Below are 18,215 nucleotides of genomic sequence, written 5' to 3' on the forward strand. Positions count from 1 at the left end.
AGTCAGAATCTACGGAGTGCACTTTGATTTTGAAATGATAACCATATCTAACTCAAATTTAGCTGCTTTGGGGAGACGTCCTTTGGAGAAGAGTGGGTGCGGAAGCACTGGCCCGTTCCAGGGCAGACACCTAATGAGAAAATCTGTGAAAGTGAGAGCAATGCTTTTTATTTTTAAAAAAGCAAATGCTCTAGAGACAAGAGGCCACATGTTTGTAGGGGAAAACCAATTATTCAATCATGTCCTCATCTGTAACTTGGTGACTTCCTTGTGCAAAAATACCATCTGACAATTACCTCAATGAAGACTGAGTGGAATTACCTCTGTGAAGACCGAGGAACTGGTGAATCTGCATCTCATACCCCTGAAAGTGGATAAGAAAAGTCCAAGTGGAGGGAAAAAAAAGTTCATTTGGGACAAACTAAAAAAAAAGTCTGACACTTTCAGTTTAGCTTTTGATGTTCAAGCTAACTGGCACCAGAATAGCTTCCATATGTAATATCAGAACAAGAAAATTTTCACACAGAGGCTCTAAATCAGATATCAGTGTCAACAAGAAGATGCTCAAAAGATTCCATGTGAGGGCAAGTGATGCTCTGAGGTCAAAGGAACTCATCTGCTGTGTTAGTTAGGTCAGCTCTCAGTAATAGGAGGGAACAAGGCAATAGTTATTTTTTTACTGAACCATGGCAAGATACACTGTAAAAATTGGCCATGCTAGTGCTCCTGAAGTGTTCAAATGCAAAGACCTTGGATAAGGGACAGGCAGTAATTAAGAGCATGTAAAGACCCTCGAGTTGTAATGAGGCAGTCTTGGAAACAGGTTTCTTCATTTGAAAAGCCCCATGCATATATATGGATGTATGCACATACCTAAACACATTGAAATGAAGAAACCTTTCCCAGAGGCCAGAGAGCCTGAGGCCATAACTGCAGCAGTAAGTAGTTTTTCTTTTCTTTTCTTTTCTTTTTTTCCTTTTTTTCCCCAAACCTTGCTCTTTTGGTTTTGTACCAGCACAGCCCGGTTAACATCACAAAACTAAATTTTCATCTTCCCCCAAGACAGTGTGGTGCTGTAAAACTGCCTGTGGGGAATGGTGCCTAGTCCATCACAGAATCATAGGATGGCTTGGGTTGGGAGGGACCTCAAAGATATCTAGTTCCAGCCCCCCATGTTTTTTTCTATGCCATATCCAGATACCTTTTCAGAGAATGCCCAAAGTTACGTGCCAGAACTGCCAGGTAACGTGCCCACAGTTCAGTTTTAAGAGCTCTGCATAGCACTGCCTGAGCATTGGCCTCTTCAGTTTACAGCGTAGATCCTGGTGATGAATCTCTCCATAGTTTTGGTCCCTCTCAACCCAGCAGTTTGGCCACAGCGACCCATCCACCACAGAAACAGGTACCAGCAAGGCATCTAGTGAACTTGAGTGCTGCAGGAGTGCTCGTGTGTGGGCAGTCTTGAGTTAGCTCCTTCTCAGTGGCACACAGCAAAGCACGGGCTGTCCTCTGAAGCATTTTGCTGTACGGATTCACGTTTTAGGAACTCCAGCATCTGGCTTGCAGAATCCCTCTGTAGAGATGTCTGAGCAGGCCTTTATCAGTCAGCAGCCAATTCCTCTGTTCCCTCCCCTGCGAGACGAATGCCAGATGTTAGGGACTCTCTGACCTCCTCCTTGGTACAGCCCTGCCTGACACTTTTCTTCTCCCTAGTGCCAGCAATTGAAGAAAGCATAAAAGCAGATGACAAGCCAGGACAACTTTCCTGTGCAGGGCTAGCTCCTGATCTGAATGGTGAGGAGGACGGAGGGGGTGGTTGTACAGCTGCAGTGCAATATTACAGTGTGCACACATCACTACCTGGGGCTAATGATCTGGCACCAGCGCCCTGAAATCCTCTTGTACCACATTTGCCAGACACATGAAGGTGACAGTCAAAGATTTTCCTGAACTGGACTTTTCTAGGCATTTACCCCTTCCCCAGCTGGAGGGCTGACAGTGTCAGTTCTGGCTTGTAGTTATAGCAGCGCTTTTTCTTTGAGTTATATTTTGTTTCTTTTCATATTATTTTATTTTTTTAAAATTCATGTCCTTTTTTGACTGGAAAAAAAAGTAAGTGTTTATGTTTTTGTATGTACACATAGATGAACATAAAAACTCAAAAGAGAACAAGGAAGAAATACCCCTTCTGACCAGGCATAATGATTCTGAAGGGGAAATTATACACTTTTTGTGCTTTTTTTCTTTTTCTTTTTAACTAAGAGGTGACATGCTGCCCTAGTGCTGACTTGAAGCAGAAGAGATTAAAAATTCTTGGGCCATCAATAGCAAGAAATCACAGGGCTGTATTTACAGAGGCCATTAACTGTCCAGACATCTGTTGGGTAACAAATTCTGCTAAACATAGATCATGAAATGATTCTTGAATTATGCAGAGGGCAATTTCACAATCCAGAAAACAGAGAATTCAAGCGGAGAAAAAGCCATGCAAGACCCTCTTACTGCCAGTCGGGGAGGAATTCACGATGATGTCAGAATTACAGGAAAGTTTGGTGCTAGTGACAGTGGTCTGCTGGATTGCTACCAACATGATAAGGAACAGCTTTAGATGATGGTCACAGTTACAGCTCCATTCTCAACAAAGTAACTGACATTATGGCAAAATTGGTCATGGTAATTAGAGGAACACTGTGATAAAGCTAGCTGGACAAAAGTAAAATTTGCAAATGTCTTCGTGAACACTGCCGTTAAACACGTTAGCACACAGGTAATAGATTTCAATACAAAAAAAGGACTTAGGAAATGACAAGCAGATGCAGCAATGGAAAAAAAAAATGGCATTACGGTGGAATTTGGAGCATTCCAAGTGATATATAATTAAAGCACAACAGATCTCAACTCCCCTTGAGAAAGGAATAGTGCCCCTTTCCCTGTAACTTAACTGCAGCAGCTGCTTGGGAGAAGATCACAAGTGAGCCCAGTTGTGTTGCACTGTACTGTAATTGGGTTAAAGGGCTGTCACTTACCTCTGAAATGAGAGCTCAAGTGATATCTGTCAACCTTTGGAAGCTTTTGCTGGATCAGGAGTTACTTATTAGCTGCTGCTGAAGTCAAGCACAGAGCACAACCAATCATCAAAAACACAGAGAGTGAAGACTTGTCAGGGCAAATTAGTAGTTTTGGCTTTTTTTCCCTCAGCCAGCTGAGGAGAGGCATGCTGAATATCTAAGCTGAAACACCGAGAAAAAAATCCTGTAACTTTTTTTCTGAAGGAAAAGGTAAGATAGAGAGGATGTGAGATGGAAGACATGAAGAAAAAAAAAATGATCAAGGAAAATCAAATAAAATCAAATAAATAAAATCACAATACCTTGAGAATAGGTGCAATGGATATAGTGGTTAAAAGCCTGGATTTGCCTCCATTGCTTTATTAACCTCCATCTTCCTTCAAGACCACAGTTATATCGATCAGTGTGAGCTGTGCATTCACAACCCACATAACCCAGTCAGACATGAATGACTGTAACAGAGTCGAGGCCCTCACAAAAGAGAAACAGCAGCAAATAGAAATATCTCAGGGGAGGGAAGGCACAGAACAATCTCAGAGGAAACGTTAATTCATCGCACAACCAGTGTACACAATAAGCTTTGCCAAAACTGGCCAAGTGTACGCTTAGCGTCAGCCTGAATTACGGGATGGGCTTTCTTGGGCTTTTTGTTTTGGAACCGTGCTTGGAAAATAACCATAAAGTGTATATTGGCTTTCAAATGGCTTACCAACAGGAAAATATTAGAGCTGATCCTGAAACGGTCAAGGCTTTCCGATTGCAACATCGTGAAATTCAAAGCCATCTCCAACAACAAAAGAACCATTGCTGACCAAACAGCGCTGCTGGATGCAGGCTGTTATTATGAAGCAGGGTTACGCTTGCAATTCAGGGTTCATTATAAGCTGGTCTCAACTCTGTTCTAAAATTTTCCTCATGAGAAACGCGGTTGTGATTTCAACTTGGTAAGAATGATCCTTTTGCACTTTTCAAAGCAACGCTTTAAGTGTCTTTCCTTCCCATTCGAAGTATTTCTACAAGTCACTTCTTTTTCTGCAAGTCAGTGCAAAGCAGATTTGCCCGCCGTGGCATCCATTTGACTTCCCTGTGCAAGGCTCTCGACCTTTTAAACAAGTAGGTCTTATATCAGGGCTTCAAAGTGCATGTAAAAACAGAAATAAAACCCCTCTCCTTTCATTTCACCTGTACCTTCTGAATAACATGCTCAGCACATGGTCCCAAATGTCTAGCCAAAGGTGCTAGAAGTCAGAGAATGCAGACGGACAGGTTTCTTCCTTGGATGAGAAGCTTTTTTATATTTTTATCAGGTTTGTCTTACTGTAGAAGACCTACGTCTGTGCTTTAGGGAGGGCTTTTGTTCAGGTTTCCAATTATCTGCTTGTTGAGATTTGGTACGTTTTCATTAATTGCTAAATGGCAAAAGTCAGACCGCGAGGTATATGTGCCTTTTGACACCAGTCGTGCCAGCTGCCTTGCGGAGAGCAACCAAGTGCATCTTTCTTTTACAGCGCTGTGATTTGGGGCAAAAGATGGCAAGGCATAATAATCACGTTTAGAGTAAAGGCTGGATAATAAACTTCTACAGCATGGCAGTGTTTTAGGGAAAGAGCTCCCAGCTCTCAAATACCACATGCAGGTGTGCTACCTCAGTGGGAAACATTTTAGGGATGAATGAATAACTCTGCCCTCTTGTTTACTAAGACAATACCCATTACATTGGCCATTAAAAATAAATAATAATAAAAAAAATACATGTTTTGCTTCTCTGGGAAGTGCTTGTAGAATATCTTTTAGCTGTAAACCACTTTATGCTCCTAGCTGCCTGTAGCTGGGATTGGTGTCCCTTAACCACTCGATTAGTTAGATAAATTCTGCACGCCTGTGTCTGGGATCCATGGTAATAGAGTTACGTTGCTATGCTATGAAATGTGCAGGAGGGTCCAACCCTTCAGAAAGGATATGATTTCCGGGGCTACTGAAACTTTGCAGTGAAGGCAAGAAAGAATGCTTAAAGGAGCAAACAAAAGAAATCTCTGGAACGGCGACAAGTGGGATCAGGCAGATCGGCGGGTACGGGCAGGGCACTGACCTCCCGGGGAAAGTTTTCCTCCTGGAAGGTTTAACAGCTCTCTGAAAAAAAAAATAAAATTGTTTAAAAATGGTGTTGTGGGGGAAGATTATCCTAGTTCTGTTCCTGACATCCTGAGGAGAGCCTACATGGCAACACCGTGTGTTGCATGTATTTGTGCGAAGGAAGGGCTGAATTAACCCGTTAGGATACACAGAGGAGCCTTCAGCCCAGGCTGCAAAAATGAGATGAGAAAAACCAAACACAACCAGGCTGGGCTGCTACAAGCAATCTCAGCCTACCCGACTGATGTAACTATTATCTCTGGCCACACCGATGACAGGATTCTTACTTCCCTGGCATAATAAGCAAAGGTCTCCTCAGACCTGTTGTTTTAGCAAGTGCAGAAGCCTCCTCCTGTTTTCATGGCCTGGGGAGAGGAGGGAAGATGAGAAGTCTGTACCTGTATTTCCCTGGGCACTCTGGTCTTAGCAGGAATCAAGTGGGCTGCTGCTGCCTGCTGCTACCAGCATCTCAGGGATGGAAAATAAGTTTAAGAAGAAAGGAGGGGGAAAAAAAAAACAAAGGTAAAAATACCTTAGCTTTTATATGCTAGGGAGTGTTTTCTGTTCTCTTTGGGTCTTGACACTGCCAGCTGAAATACCCAAGGGGCAGAATAAATTTAAAGGCTCAGAGCTGAGACAGGTTTTTGTTCTTGACCAGGATCCTACCTTAAGTGAAAGGAGCAACGTAAAGCATCAGGAAGGATATATGAAGACAGTAAATCTATTTGAATTCTCACACGCGCTACCTTATTAAAACTCAAATTTTGCCATGTTTGTTTTAAGCAGTTATCTCCACGTTAAATTTCATATTCCCTCCCAGTACCAGGTAGAAAAGGTCCTGCTCTGTTAAACACTGTTAAATACATATGAAGACAACACGCTGCCTAGAAGACCTTTCAATCTAAGGCCAGTAATACCAAAGGAAAAGCGTGTATCAAATATACAGTTTAATTTGATTTTTATCTTTCTCTTCTACTCAGGTGCCTTCCAACCTCTCAATCATTAACTGACTGACTTCTACTGTCACAGCACAGATGGTCCTCAAAGAGATTAGTTTTTCCTCTGAAAATAATCTTACCGTGCACTTCTACCATAACGTACTTTCCAAGAGCTTAAGTACTTCACAAATATTCATGAACTTCATCTCTCAGTGCCCACATTCAGCCGGGACATTTAGAAAACAAACTACTTCAGACTACTCTAATCCCGCTTTCCCTGCAAACCCGCATTAGCTATGCTGCCCCTGGATGGCACACCGCTGTTCACTCTGCTTCCAACTACTGAGCCAGAAAACAGCAAGGGATTTGGATGGCTGAAGCGGTGGTGGAGAATACAAAAATCCCTGGGAAGCTTCAAAGGCTATCCTCTGGGTTTCCCGATCTCCAGGCAATGAAAACGAAGCTGTCTTTGAAGATGGGCCAACAGAAGCCAGAAAGCAACTGCTTTTAGGGGTCATCGTTCCACAAAGCGGTGTAGGTTCGCCGTGTTCTGGTGCTGGGAAAGCCAAAGTACAGACTTCTAAAAGGTGCTAGACGGTTTCAAAGGCAGACAGCTGCTTCTGCAAATTTTAGAAGAAAAAATGGGCAAAGTCCTAGAATACACACAAAAATTTGAGATCCAGTTTTCTCAATGCCACTTTTCTGAAAAATTTTGAGGGTTACAACTTATGTGATCCCAGTCTTCTCAGTAATTACTCATCTAGGAGGAGTTCTATACATGTATCTAAGCTACCTGAATTACAGGTAACAATTTCAGGGAGAGGGAAAAAAAAAAAAAGCAGGGTCAAAAATCACTGAAGAGAAACTCACGAAAAACAACCCCAAACCACAATTTAAGCTCTCATTTATTCAAGTCCAAAACAAGTGGAAAATAATATTTTATTTATGGAGAAAGCAAATAAGTTGAATGCACAGAACTTGGCTGAAGGAAGGCTAAAAGGAGTAGGATACAAGTATTAAAAAATAACAATACTCAGAATGATATATATATACATAGTGATGAACAGTAGAATAAAATTAACCAATGGAATATTTAAGACTCTTAAGAATGGAAAAAAAAATGTTTAATGATGATAATCTACAAAGCTATGGAATTGCATTCCCATGGGGGCTCTGAAAAATTTACCTGTGTCACTAGAACGTGGGCTGATCAAGATCTTTGTATCTTTGTGAAACAATTCTGTCTGAAGGAGAAAGCCAATTAAAAAAAAATAATCAAAGCTGAACTGCCAGTTCTAGTTCAGGCCTGTGGTTCAGAACAGACAAAATAAGCCTAACACAATCTGATAATATAACAATAATTTCACGGCTATCAACTGGGAGAAGCTGTTGTTTATCTTCAAGACAAAAATAAATAAATAAATAAATATATATAAAAATAATAACACTAAATGACACCAAAGTTGTTTTTTAAAATGATGTTTTTTCAGGCATATTTTTATCCTCATATTTTGCTTTATTGAGTTAGAATTAAATTTTAAGTGAAATTTGCACTTTTAATACTGTCTTATTTGTCCTCAAATGGACAATGCCCACTCTGAAGATCAGAAAATGGGTGTTCATGGATATAGATTTGTGTTCAAGCTCCCTCATGGATGCATGAAAAACAACAATCAAAAATCATGTATGAAAGAATCCTTTGCAGGATATATGCAGGAATCCTTTGTAATTATCCTTTGCATTATCAATACAGCAGAGGTATTCCTTCAGACAGAACCATGCTGAAATAATTCATCTAGATTTAGGAGAAAAGACAGAACTGCCTCATTTAGCCTGTACAAGGGGTATAATTTTGCCCACCATGTAAAAGGGCTGAATCCAAAAACGCATCTGTTTTCAGTGATAGTCTCAAGCTCTCTCCCTGCTCAGCTGCATCAGCTCTCCCAGTAATGAGCATAAGCACTAATATCACTGGGTTTTGTTCCTTCATAGCAAATCCCTTGTACAGATTTATAAATGTGGCTCTGATGGCAGCACTAGCCATTATGACTCTCGCATTAAGAGGCTGATACAGACTTAGGCTTGGGTTGATTATCTTTCTTTGAAAGAATCTTTCTCAATATTAATCAAATTGGCCAGCTCCCAGCAGAAAAGTACTAATGCCTACCACAGACAACACAAAACCAGCCTTGATTCTGCCCTATAGGGGATCTAATATGGATCTAATATAACATGCACGGGAGCAGGGAGAACTGAATGTTCCAAATGGCTTCAAAGATAATAGCAAAAAGAGAGTACGTACAGAATTCATAAAGTGTTTTTGCTTGTATAAATCCCATTGGAGCTGTATATAAGTTTTGTCGGTGGGATTCCTTTATCAGTGACGATCCCTGGACTGAGGGGATTAGGAGCAGGAGAGGCCCAGCTGCTTCGGTCCCACCTTCCCCTCACATTGGTGAGAAAAACACGGTGTGCCTACTGCATCCACTTTTCAAGGTGACTCCAGAATTCAAGCTGGTTTATGACCGAGTCTACCACGAAGAGTTAATGCCTTCCTCCCTCTCTTCCCGCCCCCCCTACTGGCAACAAACAGAAAAATTAAAAATTCCAAATGACCTTCCAGGATTTACGTGAAGTCTCCATGCATGTCCCAGGCTGCCTTTCACAACATTTTCCTAGTAAGGCGAGTGCTCTAAAATGCCTTTTTTTTTTTTTTTTTTCCCTGCACTTTGGAGAAGGCTACTTTCCAGAAGTTTCCGAGTTTTACAATGCTCTCCAAGAAGATGGATGCTTGACACATAAAAGAGGTGCTCTTTTATTAGGCCAGTCAATGAAACATCAATGATATTACACATAGGAGAGAAGATGGCATGTCTGAGGAACGTGCCTGTCTAAGAGATTTAAAAGGAAGCCAATTAAGAGGCCAACAGCATACACTCACTCAACATGACTCCCCAAAGGAGCTACAAATCCCAAGGCATGACTTGTTACAGTAGCATCACGGCCTTTACTTAACAACTCAAATCCCACCACCTTAGGGAGATAATTACTAGTCTAGCAGTAGGTAACCTTGCTGACCTCCTCAGGAGCCGCACACCTGAACAGGGTGCCAGAAGACGCGTGCAACTTTCTGTGGAAAGCCGAGGGGACAAAAGGCATCCCAAAACACAGATGTAGACAGGAAGAGACTGTATTGTACCAAGGCTCTCCAACAGACCAACTATTTTATTGTACAATGGGGGCTGGCATGCAGCTGGGTTCCAGGGCAATCCAGCAACGTGGCCTCAGCAGCACCTGCTGGTTTGCTTCCTCTAGCAGCAGGGGCTCAGATTAAGCAGTAGACCCTGGACCAGCACAGCCTTGCTGTCAGTCACAGGACACAGCCCCACCACTGGAGCTCCGAAATTGAAAGGCTGGAAAGATACAAGCGGCTTCAGACTCACACCAGCTTGGCTGGGCTTATCGCTGCCCGCAGGATCCATGCTGAGTACTCATAGCAGAGGATGTTGCTTCTGAAGAAATACAGTTGTCACAACTTGCCTGTACCCACTCCAAAAATCAAGTTTCATTCCCAACCCCCAAAGTCCTTCAGAAGGACTCCGAGGGGTGACCTGGGATAAAAGGAAGCACCCCTGGGGTTGCTCCAGCGCCTCAGAACGGATGGCACAGGCCGCAGATGCCAACAGGCAAGCCAAAATATCAAAATACCACGCTCACAGGCCTAAGAATGCCTAAAAACTGCAATGGAAATACAATTCCACCCCTCTCTCTCCAGCCTTCCTAGAAACTAAATGCTAATCTTTCATTAGTCTTAAAGAAAAAAAAAAAAAAAAAGCCAGAAACAGCTCTTGCCTAACAAGACAGAAACGTTGCCTGGAAGAACAAAATGAATCAAACCAGGCCACTGCCAATTTTGTCTTGAGAGAGGGAGCACAGTGGCTTCGTACCTTCGAGAGCAGCGGCTGTGGGAGCCCATCAGCCGGATCGGGGGAAAAACATCAGGCAGAGAGGATGCGGAGCAACCCCCTGAACAGATTATGCTAAAAAATGGCTCTGGAGTTAGCGCTCGAAGGCTAGCGGAGCAGAAGCGGCAGAGACTCAATTGTTGGGGAAAAACAAGCAAACAAAAACCGAGGACAGATCTTCATCGTTAATTGGCTGGAAACGCTCCACGATTGTATGATTTATAGGAAGTAAACTCAAAAGAGTGCCTGAGCACGGATCAAAGGCACATTAACGTTCATCTCCGCCTGCACGTAGGGGAAAAGGTCACAGCGAGGGCCGGCCAATTTTTTTTTACATTTTTATTTGTTTATTTATTTATTTTTACACAGAAAGATCAGACCCAGCCTGTCGGAATTCACCGCCACACGCCGAACCCCGCTGGACACGTCGGGCTGCCAGAGGCTGAACTTTTCCCTGATAAACGAGCCCCCCTTCGGCCAGGCCGGCGGATTTCAGCCCGACTTTGGGTTTCCCCCCCTCGGCCTCCTGTCCCGAGGGGTAATTTGGGGATCGGAGCGCCTCATGGGGCCTCTCCCCCCACCCCCCCATCAAGACGGGGGAAGCGCTGCCTCAGGGGGCGCCTCGCAGCCCCTCAGCGGGATCAGGGCTCCCCCCCTCAGCTTCAAGGCGAGCGTCTCCCCTCACCCCGCGGCTCCCCCGCCCGTTCCCGGCGGGGCCGAGCCGCCTCCCTCCCCTCAGCCCCACCGCAGCCCCCCCGCCGCCATTTTCTGCCGAGCGGCACCCCCCGCCCCGCGCTCCCCCCACCCCCCCCCCCGCCATTTTCTGACGAGCGGCGCCCCCCTGCCCGCACCCAGCGCCCCCCCCCCACACACACACACTGCGCATGCGCAGCAGCACCACTCGGGCCCGCTCCCCCCCACATCCCCTTCGCCCCGCCCCTAATTTGAATATGCTAACGAGGCACCGCCCGGCGGCCCAATGGCGGGGCGGGGAGGCCGTCACGTGGGGGCGTGGCCGCGTGCCCGGGGGGCGTGGCCAGCCCAGCCCAGGCGGCTATAAAAGCCGGCGGCGAGCGCGGCAGCGCCTCAGTCAGAGGCGGAGGGGGGCGGGCGGCGGAGGTGCTGCGGCTGCTCCGCCCGAAACTTCGGAAAGGGGGGGGGGGGCGGCAGCACCAGCAGCAACAGGGGGAGGGGAGGAGGAGGAGGAAGGAGAAGAAGAGGAAGGAGGAGGTGGTGGTGGTGGTGGTCGGGGCGGCGGCGGGGGGGAAGGTCAGCAGCGGCGCAGCCCTCCCCGCCGCTCCCTCATGAGCCAGCCCGTGCTGGGCTGAGCAGGCCCCGCACACAAAGGAGGGCAGGGCAGGCAGCGCTGCCCCCCCCCACCCCCCTTCCACCTCCCCACCACCTTCCCTTCCCCTCACCCTGAGGGAAGGGGCGGCGGGGAGGCGCCCTTCCCCGTGCACAGCACTCACGGCCACTCGTTCCCCCCTCCTCTTCCTCCTCTTCCTCCCCCTTTGGTTTTCCCCCCCCTCCCCCCCCCCCCCCCCCAGCCCCGGTCCATGTAGCCGCCCCGGCCGCCGGCCCCTCCGCACTATGCCCATCTTACTCTTCCTGATAGACACGTCCGCCTCCATGAACCAGCGCACCCACCTGGGCACCACCTATCTGGACATAGCCAAAGGCGCTGTAGAGACTTTCATGAAGGTACCGGCTGCAAGGAGGCGAGGAGAGAGAGAGAGAGAGAGGAGGGGAGAGAAACGAATTGGGGAGGGGGGGGGGGGAGAGGGGAAAAAAAGGGAGGGGGGGGCTGCGGGGGGCGAGGGCGGCGGTGTGCGGGCACCCAGGGAGGGAGGGGAGGGGGAGGAGGGAGGGCTGGGGCTTGGGGGGGGCTCCTGCACCCCCGCCTTCCTCCTCCTCCTCCTCCTCTTCCTCTCGCCTCACCCTCTGCTTTGTGTCCCCCCCCTCTCCCCACCACCATTTACACCGCAGCTCCGAGCCCGGGACCCGGCCAGCAGGGGAGACAGGTACATGCTGGTCACTTTCGAGGAGCCTCCCTACGCTATCAAGGTAACCCCCCCCCCCTCCTCCCCTGCTAATCCTTCCCTTCCCTTTTCCCTTCCCTCCCCAGCCTCCTTCCTGCCCCCTCGGCCCGGCCGGGCAGCTCAGCGCACGCCCGGGCTCTGGCAGCGGCAGCGCTGACATCAACATGGCCGACATTTTATTATTTTTTTTCTTTCCCCCCCCCCACCCCTCCTCTGTCCCTCCCCTGTGTGGTTTGTGAGCAGCAATGAACTGTGGGGGATATTTAATTCGAGTTGGGAGAAGTGACAGCAACTCCGAGGAGAGTTTGTATGGTTGGAGGGGGGGGAAGGTTCCCTCTGTCCTGTCCTTTTCGGGGGGGAAGCGAGGCGAGGGGGTGGTGGGGCCGCATGACACAGGGCTGTGAACCTGTTGGAGATCGCTTCAAGGCTGGGCAGAGGAGTTCAGATAGCTGCGAGGGCTATTCACGGGTGGCTTCACAGAAATTCGCCCTTTGGAACATCAGGTAGATACAGTTCGGGAAGATTTCAAACTGTTTTGAGGCTTTCCATAATGGCATTAAATACTCATAACTTCCAAGGTATTTTGCCTTTCTGCTGAGCTGCATGCACCTACAAAGTGTCTTGCTTAGTTGCTGAACAGAAAACCCTGATTCCTTACAAAGCTTCTGTCTGAAGAATGCCTTCTCACGTTTCTCTTTTCAGGCTGGCTGGAAGGAAAACCATGCAACGTTTATGAATGAACTGAAAAACCTTCAAGCTGAAGGACTTACGACTCTTGGCCAGTCCCTAAGGACAGCTTTTGATTTATTAAACTTAAATAGATTAGTAACTGGCATAGACAACTATGGGCAGGTAGGTTGACTGTTAATAGGTGGAAAAAAACAAAACACAAACTTCTCAGGGACAGCTATTAACTAAATGTCCAAAGAGGCATCTTCGTGAAATACGTGATGTGGGGGCTTCTTCAAAAGTAAGCAGAGATCAGATAGTTTGAAGAAGTGTAGCTGATGTTGATAGTTTTGTACCTGACTGTTTATTTCCACCCCCCCAGTTACTCAGTTCTTAAATGGTGATGTAGCCTCCAAGTTGATCTTCTCAGTTAAACTTTGTAATTTTTTTTCCAGCAAGTCTTATGTTTCAGAACCTTAACTGATGAGCCTGATGGGGGTCATGAAAACTTGGCTTTATGTATACCGTGCTGTATGATCACATAAGTACGGTTTGGGAGATGAGCTGGTTTTTGAGCAGCACTGCATGTTCCAAAAGTACTGAGTGGAGCACACCTTTTTCAAAACACTATTTCTAATGAGATTACTACAACTTTTCTCTGAATACCTGTATTTTTATAGACCTGCATGTTGTATTGAGCCTCGAGTAGCTGTGGTTTCCTAATATCTGTGTTGCAGCTGTCCCTTTAAAGCAGGACTTCTTTTGGGGTGGGCCTGAATTCTCTTGCTCAGTAGTGAGTTCCTATAAGCCAGTGACTCTAGCCTAAATATGCGCTTTAGGAAGAGTATCCAGTACTTTCTGGCACTGGATCAAACCCTGGATTTGTTTTTTATAAAGCACGTTATTAGTATTGGGCAAAGTATATCATGTATTTTTCACATGGGACATGCTAACTTGAATCTCCCCTTTTCATTTGTTTGATTTTTTTTTTTCATGTAATGCATCATCTGCTATCTGAGGATTAGTTACTGCTCTTGGTATTTAACATGGGAATGTGGCTGTGAAAATAAGCCCCCTCTCTCCCCCTCCCCTTTCCAGTCTGAGCAGAGTTTGTGATAACATGCCATGTTTGTTTGGGAAGGAAATTTCTCTCTCATGTTGCATTGTATGGCTTTGCCACTAGGTGATCAAGTGAGTCTAAACATTTTTAAAATGCCAGTTTGGTGATGAAACTTTAAAAAAAAAAAAGTGCTAGTTCCACACATGGCTATTTTTTTGTCTATTACCATCTGCTGTCCTCTTGTACATCTGTGTGCTAACCTTTCCCATTTTATGACATTTTTCTTTAGTTACGTGAGCTATGTGAAGCTTTTTAGAACATTTACCATTGTAGGCATGTACAAGGAATACTTGCTCTTTACCATTGCTCTTGCTAGTGATAATACAGTGTTTAAACCCAAGTATTTAAGCTTGCTCTGAGCGAAGCTGTGCTCAACAGCCCTGTCAAGTAGGCAAGTTGACTTGTCACTCTCTTGACTAGTTAGTTTTCATTGTTGTGGGCTGTTGCTGTTTTGTCCGTCGAGCAATTCTTGTCCGGTCTGTTTTGGTTACAAATCTCTCTCAGCTTGAACCCACCATGGTTATGCGTGCTATTTGTTCTGTCCACATGTTGAACAGACTGCTGGAGAGGTGTTCAAATGCTCAGTCAAGTGACTGAACAGAACTTCTGCCCTCTTTTAGCATCTGCAAAAGTAGATGGATGGATTGCAAGTGCCAAATCGTCTGCTGCTGAAGTCTCTGGTTCCCATTCTGGCTCTACTGATCAAAGTAGCAGATTATTCATAAATAAAATTAAATTCTGAAGCACTTAACTGGTCCATCAGCACTCACAGGATGATATCCAGGGCAGTTAAGATGCCTCAGATTCACATTGGCCTTTGAACAATGTCATATCTGTCAAACTTCCTATCGTTGAAGTCTACTACCTAAAATTAGCTTAAGATAAATCTGATCTTAAACATACACAGTATGAGCAACTTACAAATTCAGGGTAATAAAAATGATCGGAATGCTCAGTTACATTTGAAAATATTTCACTCAGATTCACTTCTTAAGCAGTTTAAAATATTAAGTCCATGAACAACTGAGTAGTTTACTTCAATATAGCAGATGTTTGAAGAGTGATTATCTCAGAGTGGGAGGAGCAGATAATTTTAGAAAATGCGACAGATTATTTTAGGTGTGGTATTGCATGAAGTAATAAATCTAAACATTTATTAAGCTTTTCTCTGGAAAAATGATCTGGCTTAATATCTTTTTACTAACGTGCTTGGCTTTTGGTTGCATTGACAAGCTTCTACGGTATTTGCTAAGATCCATTTGTTTCACATGTGGATTGTAAAACATATGTAAAAATGACAAGACATGATACGGACTCAGTGGGATTGCCTGGTTATGTCATTCAACAGCAAGATGTCTTGTCCCCCTGCTAACTTTGAACTGTTTGTTTAAATGGCAGTGTGACTCACTATACTTGATTTCTTTCAAAGTAGACCAGAGTTCTCCATCAGCTCAGCTCCTGAACAAGCTGTGGTGGGTGAATGGTCATTCTGAAATTGAGGAAAATCTCCTGCTTCATATGTTCTTGCAACATTGATGTTCATATTTTTAATATGACTATTTACTGCTATTACTTTTTCAGTAAATACATAGAGTTGATAATGATCGAGTGTACAACTACATTAGCTGATTACAGTATTTCACATTCAGGTCTTAAAGGGGCACTGTCAACATGTTTAGATTATCAAGAACCTGGAAGATTTTTTCAGAAGGTGTTTCTGATATTAGTGCTATATTATTTTTTCCTCTAAACCCTTTGTCTTACCTAGGATTTTTTTTTTTTAGATCTACATTTTTGATGGTTTTTATCAACAGCACAAGAAATGTGCAAGGAGGCAGTAAAACAGATAAAAGGAAAATCATGTGACGTTCTTAGAGGTCAGCTTATTAGGATTTTAGGAAGCTTATATATTTTAAGGTGACTATTTCAATTTTTACTGCACTTCCAGATGGATAAATTCTGTATTATTCTTGAGTCTGCATACTGTGTTTTGTGCTGATTACGATAGCAGAAGAATGAACCTTCAAATAAGGTGTCAGCTTTTTGTTTGCTAAAAATAGTGGTCCTCTTCACCTTCTGCATTTTTTTACAGAAAGCTGGAAGAAAACACAGGATTTGGATGTGTTCAGGAAGAATGCAATTTAAACATGCTAAGTTCAGTAAACTCACAGTCATCACATAAAACACTTTATAGGCTCAGTCTGCACTTAGCTAATTGACTTTGCCATATTTTCCCCAGTTCAGCTTCCCCATTATTTCTGGTGGTCTGAAATACCAAACCTATAACTAGCAGGTTTTCCTTCCTCTTGGAATACACTCCTACATCTGACAGATATGGCTTGCTCAGCAGGATGCATGCAGTCACAATTCAACTGAGTGTTTTTGAGTAAGGCAAATGGATGCAGGTTGTTAGAGTTAATGGAAGGGTTAAATACTAATAGATGTTTCTGGAATTATTCTTTCTGTGTAAACAGAAAACACGAAGGTGGCTATTATGTAATACAGTAAAATGTAACCAAGTGGCTGAGTGGAACTAAGTATCTACTTCAGTGACTTGCAATCTGTAGCAAAGTTTCTAAGAATGAGATGTAAACTCAGGTAGGTAAAAATGTATCACTGGAGTTCTGAAACCTACATGCAAAGCACCATTGCAGCTCTACCAAAATGAATCTGATGGATGTCTGAAACTTCTAAAACTTACCTGAAACCCCATGTGTTTCACCCTCCCTATTATTTGTATAATGAGGGTCTGTTACTAGATTTTTGTGTGCAGTATTGCATCAACTGCGGCTTGAGAAGATAAAATAAGAACCTACTGGTACTTATTTTAATGGATTTCAGTGTTGATGTATTAAGCTATTCTTCCAGTTTTTCTCAGGATGAAACTTCATTTTAATATTGCCACTAGAAACAGCTCTTTTCAGTAGCAGAAGCTTTTTCTGAGCTTTCTATCTAACTAGAGTATCTTGGACATATTCTTCAGCATTGTAAGTATCAGTATGGTAAAACCTGCTTAGAGGTGAGTTGGTCTTGTTAAACAAATATAACTAAATATATTAAACATATATTACACAGTTGTTAGCACATGCTAACATAATTGTTTTGAAACCAAGAGGCAAACTATGATGCTTCTGTAATCCAAGGGGACTTGAGATAGGTATTTTTCATTTGCAGTGTTGGGAAAGGTACACTCTGTATTTAAAGTAACAGCAGAAGTACTTTTTTGAGGGCTTACCAAGCTGTGCCCAGTCTTGGTGAGAGCCTTTTTTTGGCAATGTATTTCATGTATGTGGAAAAGTGAAACGAATCTTGAAGCAAACTAAAATCCAAATGGAAACAAATTGATTATGGATCTTTTGAGACTTCAAAAACATGCAGAAGGCTAGAAAGACCTATTTCTGACCTGGAAGTTGAAAGGTGTCCTGCATTGGATGACTTTTTTTAATATTGCTTTGGTTTCTGAAGGTTTTAGTCACACCATATATGAGCATCAAACAATCTAATCTTAGGCTAACTGCTACTTTATAGTTCTCTGAATATATGGTTAGACTAATTTGTAGCTACAGTATTGCTGATGTGTTCACACAGTAAAGCTTAGCGTTGGTCTCTAGAGATCAGGGTGTTTTGCCATAATAGCTTAAATATTCTAATATTTGAAATACACGTAGATAACATGCTTAGGAGATCAATTCTAATTGTGCATTTAGGCACACTTCAGCTTTAGTTTTATGTCATGAATTGCAGACTAACTCCTTGCTTATGTGCATATCTACATCTAAGATACACTGAGCTTTAAAAAACAGAATACCCATATACAAATATCGGGGACAATATTTGTATATGTTATGCTTTGTGTGACCTGTTATTTTGAGCAGTTTTATATTTGGATTGCTTTTTTTTTGAGGGTTGTTACTGGAATTCCTTGCTTTCTAAAGTCAAAATCCTTCAAGCATGACTTTTGTCTTGGCGTTCTGGGGCCATAAACACTGCACTGGAATGGCCTGTGTTGGGTGTGCATCCAAATTTGGAACTAAAGTTTAGATTAGGGTTTCCTGCTTTGTCATCCTGGCATGGTTGCACAAGCAGTTTGCTTTTCATGTTGGTAGAGGCAGAGGTTTGCACTCCTAGTGTAGCTCTCCAGTCCTCTGTTTTTCCCCTGCCCCAGCAAAACTAAATGGGAAAACTTCAGGCAACAGAGCACAACATAGCAAGCTGAAGCATGGCAATAGCAGAAATATGGAAGAAAGGATTATTTGTAGTTGCCTATTTTTTGTAGATTAGAA

At 44.0% G+C, this 18,215-nt stretch overlaps 1 protein-coding gene and 1 long non-coding RNA gene across 5 annotated transcripts in view; one reads left to right on the plus strand and one right to left on the minus strand.

The window, feature by feature from the left end:
* Positions 1 to 1,428: 1,428 nt before the first annotated feature.
* Positions 1,429 to 12,082, minus strand: LOC137852397 (uncharacterized). The gene is made up of 3 exons (XR_011093804.1): positions 11,752 to 12,082; positions 3,027 to 5,198; positions 1,429 to 1,632 (listed from the first exon to the last, which is right to left on the minus strand). It is a non-coding gene; the product is annotated as an uncharacterized lncRNA (long non-coding RNA).
* The window catches only part of INTS6 (integrator complex subunit 6), a 42,544-nt gene continuing 35,511 nt past the window's right edge, over positions 11,183 to 18,215 (plus strand). For 2 of the 4 annotated variants that reach the window (XM_068674006.1, XM_068674017.1), the window contains exons 1-3: positions 11,184 to 11,805; positions 12,091 to 12,168; positions 12,846 to 12,995. In XM_068674006.1, the coding sequence (XP_068530107.1) occupies positions 11,695 to 11,805; positions 12,091 to 12,168; positions 12,846 to 12,995 (339 nt within the window). In that variant the 5' untranslated portion in view covers positions 11,184 to 11,694. Of the gene's footprint in view, positions 11,806 to 12,090; positions 12,169 to 12,529; positions 12,647 to 12,845; positions 12,996 to 18,215 lie in introns of those variants that run through there. The other 2 variants (XR_011093782.1, XM_068674024.1) reach the window with 2 other exon arrangements.

Source organism: Anas acuta, chromosome 1 (genome assembly GCF_963932015.1).
Source record: "Anas acuta chromosome 1, bAnaAcu1.1, whole genome shotgun sequence".
Taxonomy (NCBI): Eukaryota; Metazoa; Chordata; class Aves; order Anseriformes; family Anatidae; genus Anas; species Anas acuta.